The sequence below is a fragment of the Penaeus japonicus genome, unplaced genomic scaffold, assembly GCF_977035675.1.
Source record: "Penaeus japonicus unplaced genomic scaffold, GWHDUDI00000001_assembly GWHDUDI00000023, whole genome shotgun sequence".
Lineage (NCBI taxonomy): Eukaryota > Metazoa > Arthropoda > Malacostraca > Decapoda > Penaeidae > Penaeus > Penaeus japonicus.
Window position 1 is genome coordinate 11287933 of NW_028234425.1, and position 5930 is coordinate 11293862.

General features: G+C 33.6%; 1 protein-coding gene across 2 annotated transcripts in view; it reads right to left on the bottom strand.

Moving 5' to 3' along the window:
* Positions 1 to 253: 253 nt before the first annotated feature.
* Positions 254 to 5930, bottom strand: part of LOC122254076 (uncharacterized) — a 111037-nt gene continuing 105360 nt past the window's right edge. For both annotated transcript variants that reach the window (XM_043017562.2, XM_043017561.2), the window contains 5 exons: positions 5442 to 5673; positions 4981 to 5227; positions 4656 to 4734; positions 3759 to 3987; positions 254 to 2958 (listed from right to left, as the gene is read on the bottom strand). In XM_043017562.2, coding sequence (XP_042873496.2) covers positions 2871 to 2958; positions 3759 to 3987; positions 4656 to 4734; positions 4981 to 5227; positions 5442 to 5673 — 875 coding nt within the window. In that variant the 3' untranslated portion in view covers positions 254 to 2870. The remainder of the gene's footprint in view (positions 2959 to 3758; positions 3988 to 4655; positions 4735 to 4980; positions 5228 to 5441; positions 5674 to 5930) is intronic.

Here is a 5930-nt window from a genome sequence, read left to right on the forward strand (position 1 = left end):
GCATGGGCAGTGAGGAAAGTGGGTCAGGAAAGCTGTCAGTCTATAGCAAATATTTCATTGATTTCTACATCAAGATGCAAGGGGTTGACTTTACATGATTCTTCTGCGCCATATATGGTTCTCCTGTAAATAGTGCTAAAGTTTATCATATCTCGATAACTTCATTTTCTTATATTTTACAAGGGCATTAAGGGACTCAAGGTTATTTCTTTTCAGTTTAGTAGTGATCCAAGGTTATAAAAAAGAAGAGGCAGTCCTTATAAATATTTATTTTCTCATATATTATACCATTAGGTGACATACTAGTTTCTAGGAACTTCCCCAGTGCAGTGATAAAAGAACATTGTGATAGGTATGAGTGGTAAAGCAGCCTTCAACTAAGCCACTACCTTTGAATAGCAGCCAGCCAAGACATACTCCAAGGGATCTCAGTTTTTACTATTCCAAGCTTAAGGATCGAAGATGGTTGCCGTGCACTTCTTTTCTTATGTCACAAATTGGATAAGGCTGAATCTTTGTGTTTACTGTGGCAAGATAGGAAGCCCTGTGCATTGTGTGTGTCATCTACAGTTAACCTCAACCCCATGATACTCATAGCCTATAGTGGTCATGCAGATAAACACCTTAAACTGCCACATCCACAAATAGCTTCTTTTTTTATTGTTGGTCATTAAAACACTCTGATGTTTGCTGATTCTAAAGTTCCATTTACCAAAAATATTCACATGTAATAAACAATACATGAACTGTGAAAATATTGACTCCATAACATTACAGCTACATAGTAGCTAAATGACACATATGTATCACAGCACAGCTCATTTATAGTTTATTTTAAAACGTACTCAAACCTTAATGCTATAATTGATAGAATTTCAAATGAACCACATTAGTGATCAATGATGCAAAAAAATGCTTAATGGGGATGTGCAAAAGAGAAAAAAAGAAATATCTACTGCATATAAACAGACTGAAGAACTGTGAGCAGGGTATTTTATTATAATCTAACAGAAAAAAAAGACTCCCCATTCGGCAATTTTTTTTTTCTACTGAAAAATATGGCCAAAAAAAGAAAATATCATTTCTACTTCACGATTCTGTGATTAGCAGGAATCATAGCCTATGGCTGCCAAATATTACATTAGCATCCCAGTTCCTTGCTTATCCCAGAAAATGAAGTGTCAGTCATCACTCAAATATTCAACTCAAAAGTTCAAGCCAAAATGCTTGGGCTTAAACATACCTCTTACATATACATACTGTATACCTTCAAACATATAGTACCTGGGGAGCAGTTGCAGTGAAGGGAATTCATGAGGCTAACCAAAAAAAAAAAAAAAAAGAGAAAGAAAAAAAGCTTAGTCCACAGAAACACAAACATAATTGCAAGTACACAAGATAGAAAAATGTCATTAAGCTACAGAAAACATTATATACTATTTAAATGTAAATTATAGTCTAACAATCAACTTTTAAAAGATAAATATGATTGGGAGATTTAGTGTCATTATTCAATTCAAATATTTTCTGTAGTGGTGAAACTTGATATATCCTGCAACTGGAATACTCTAAATGCTCTGAAAACTATAGCTACAGCATTGATTTTGATGTCACTAAAATACAATACACTCCCATTTCTAGTACATATGTAAATCATCTGACTCAGTCACACAATTTACCAGAAGTCAACTTTTGATAACAGTTTTGCACTCATCACATAGGCAGTAAGACACAATCTACTTCAAACTGCTGGTTTCCTTACAAGAACAGTAAACAATTTTCCTAGCTGAGAATGGCAGCATTAAAAGTTTAAGTGCAGCATCTTTACATAGCATATCTTGCAACAGTAAGATATTATTTGACTAGACCATCATTTCTATACAGCTGGAACTTTGAGAAATATAGATAACATGATCTGTCTTTAAGATAACAATTTATTACCTTCAATATATATAACTACATCTGAATCTTTACAAATCTTCTTTATTTTGTAACATATTTACAATATATATGTAATATAAAATATACATTTGCAAGTCTGTGCCTCTATACATACATATGTACAAAGTTACACAGATAAGCCTACATTCTTAGCACAGTATTGTGGTATGCAGTTCAAAAACGTCTACTGCCACAATGCTAAAATCACATGAGCATTATTATTTCTTCTTAATAGAATACTGCATATAATCTAATGCCTCAACTGACTTTTATCCATTTAAATAGGATGCTAATTCACTGCTGGCATCTCTTTAAAAATATTTCAATCTAATAATGTCTATCTCTTAGTACTGTAAGCAATGGACAACTGACAGTCTGTTCAAATCATTTCTCACAAGTTTGGTTGAATTAAGAATATGACACTGGATAACATTAAACTTTGAAAATTGATCGACATGAAAATTTCATAAACATTTAAACTTTTAAGGGGGGGGGGATAAAACAACAGGAATGAATCACATATAGTATGGTAGTTTTGCCTTGCAAAGACAAACACAGTAGCTGTCATGAGGTGCATAGCTTAATGCACTGATACATATAAACTTGCAGTACTACAAAGCATCTGTTCTGAAACTCTGAGACACTCATTCTTTTTTTTCTATTTTCCTTCTCAAAGTGAATGAATATTATTCTTTGTGCACTTTGGTAGGACAACACTAATAATTCAATGTGCAATGCCATTCTTTTTTGATAAATCTGTTTTTTGTTTTTTTAATTATAATTCAAAATGTTGAAACATGTACACACACACATATTCACTCTCCAATCTCACCTTTGAGCATACGAATGGACACTGTTTTCTAAAATTCCTATGAACATTTATCTACCAAATCTTCACTTAAGTTTCTTAGGTGAAAGGATCACACATGCTATAGCTTAGACGATGAGGATGATATTTCATAGAAGAGCACATATGCCTCAGGACTGCATATTCTCCCAGTGGAAATATTGGACACTCTGGAAAGTAAATATAATCATAAACATGGGGTCAACAATAGTTTGTAATAAATTTTCCTATCAGTTTAATCTGATAGGTAACTTTTGTATATACTAATCTGAAAATAATCTAATTCAAATATTAGATGAACATAAATATCATCTCACTTATTTTACTCTAAATCACTTTAACCCTCTCTGGACGGGTGGTACACTACGGTATCGCGCATTCAAGGCCCGTTCGCTGGGTGACGCCATACGGCGTCGTTTATTTAACTGATTTAGGCCTATGCGTTCGAGAGCCCCGGCATTGTAACATACAAGGCTGGAATGCCCCCGTCGTGACTGGGTTAATATATCAACTTTGAAATAATCTGCCTAGAAAAAAAGAATAACTCACTAAATCTACCCTGATTTAACCCTTCTGAGATGGGCCACACCTCAAGATGTCCAGATTTTCTAGATTTATGGTATATGTGACTCTATATATGATATATTAGCAAAGTGATTTTAATCAGCATTTAGTATGATGTCCTAGCTATACAACTGAAGAAATAAATAGCCTGTATTTTGAACAAAAAACATGCACTACAAAAGTGATCGGACCCCAGAATAATGCCCATAGCAGAAGGGAAAACAATAATTATTATTATCATTATTATTATCATATAATAATAATGACAATAATAATAATAATAATAATAATAATAATAATAATATATATATATATATATATATATATATATATATATATATATATATATATATATATATATATATATATATATATATATATATATATACACACACACAAATCTTACCTTGAGTCATTATATTCATGCCAGGAGCCTGAATAAGGATGTTTACAATAGGCTGTGTAATGGCCTGAGTATGTAGTCCCTGAGTGGTTGGCAACTCCTATCAGGTTGTACAATGGTGAGGTGCTTGAGTTAGATGCATACTTGGAAAGGGTCAGTCCTTCAAGCGGGAATTCTACGGTACACGACAGCTTGCCTCGCCACCGTTCCAAGGGGGAAAAGCGCTTCAGATCTGTGGGCTTTGGTTAAGGATCAGAACGAATGATGAGGGCTGTGTACTGTGTATGAACAGCCAATTTTGTATTTAGCACTGAAAGAGACTGATGTTAAATCACTACTTTTATCCTTATCTACCCCATTCTCCTGTCTTGAGTAATTATACTTCTTCAAATCTACTTTCCTAGTTGTATAACTTATAAGATTCAATCCGACTTTACAAAGCAAAGACTATAAATATTCAATTAAACTGAGCCTGAAATTGTTCTCATTAAAAATAATTATATGTAGTAATGAATTAACCATGCTTGCCTGTATTTTATAAAAATAACATGCTTAAAAAACATAATTATCAATATTCAGGGTAATGAACATAGGAAGAAATGATCAGCAACTTCCTATATTTGATTATTATTCCCTTCCAGTTACTAGCAATGCCATTAATTCCTGGTATTGTACTCTAGCTAAGTTTAAAGAGATTTTTGAAAAATAATAATAACAATATAATTCTACCTTCAAGACAAAACTATCAATTTGTGCTAAATGATGAAACTATTATACACAAAGTGACTAAATATCATCTTACACAAGTATTTGTAAACAAAATAAAGAAGAAAGATGCAGTAAAACACAGTAACAGGTAAATAAATATACAATAAGTAAACCATTTGCGAAAAAGGATACGTAATACAAGAACTTTGGGGAACTTCTGTATGCTGAAAGACTTCGTCATTTTTCTTCTCTCCTTGCATTTGGAACATGTCTGAAACAGGAAAAAAGTGTTAGCTGATAAAGCAAAGATTTTACACAAGCAACAAATATAAATAAGAAAGATCCTAGATTCTCAATATGTTAACATGATTTCTCAGGGTAAAACAGTTATGAATTTTCCAACTTAATAAGCAATAATTACTAAAATCACTCAATGAAGTATTCAAATCATTCTATATTAATTCTGTTTTAAAAGCAGAATTTGTAAAAAGTTGCGTAAAACTTCTGAATAACTTACCGGTCTTTCATCTCCATCAAGTACCTCCTCCTTTGTGAAGAGATCCAAGCACTGTGATATCCTCACCTGACCTGATTTACTAGGGATAGGCAGACTGAGATCCCAGAACGGATCAAAAGTCACGGAACAATGGCCACAAACTGAACACTGTAGAGATGACTTCAACTGCCCCACAAACATATCGACAATCTTGCTGTCATCATAGCGCAGATATCGTTTCCAAGACTCCATTGCCTTTTGGTTGTCACTGTAAAGATAGAAGATTCATTAAGTTCTGTCTTTCTCTCACTAACAATTAATATTCCTTATAAATACCAAATCGAACCTACTTTTACTGAATCACAATACAAGAACTACTTATCATTCATATCTAATTCATCGTTAGAGCCTGTTACTTACTCAAAATCATCATTAACATCACATTTCCTATTCAAGATTCTACCTTACAGGATAACACTTACTCAAGATCATCATCAATATCCTCTGTTATGGGCTTAGGCTTGGCAGTGACACGGTTCACATCCTCATGAAGACCTTCCAGTAGCTTACGCAGGAACTCCTGTGCATCATGCTGTTGATATCCTGAAAACACTGGAGCAAACCTCTGGAGCTGCGCTTTAAATGGTCCCGTGTTGAGGGCCCGGCTACTATCTGCACCCTCATTCCACATGTCTGATAGCAGGCTTGCGAAGGCTGTGGAAATTGGAAATGAAAATCTGTATTGGAAGATCTTGAGACATTTGTGCAAATATAATCTGACTTGTAATTGACAATGGGTAATGAGCTCTAGCATCTAACTTTTAATTAATATATGTTGCTATGGTTCCCTAGAATGATTAGGAATGAAAGATAAAAACTTGTCTCCCAAGATAGTGATTGTCACTATTAGTGATTTGCAAAACCCCCTTCCATTTAAAAAGCTTGCACATATAATAATTGACTAAATATGG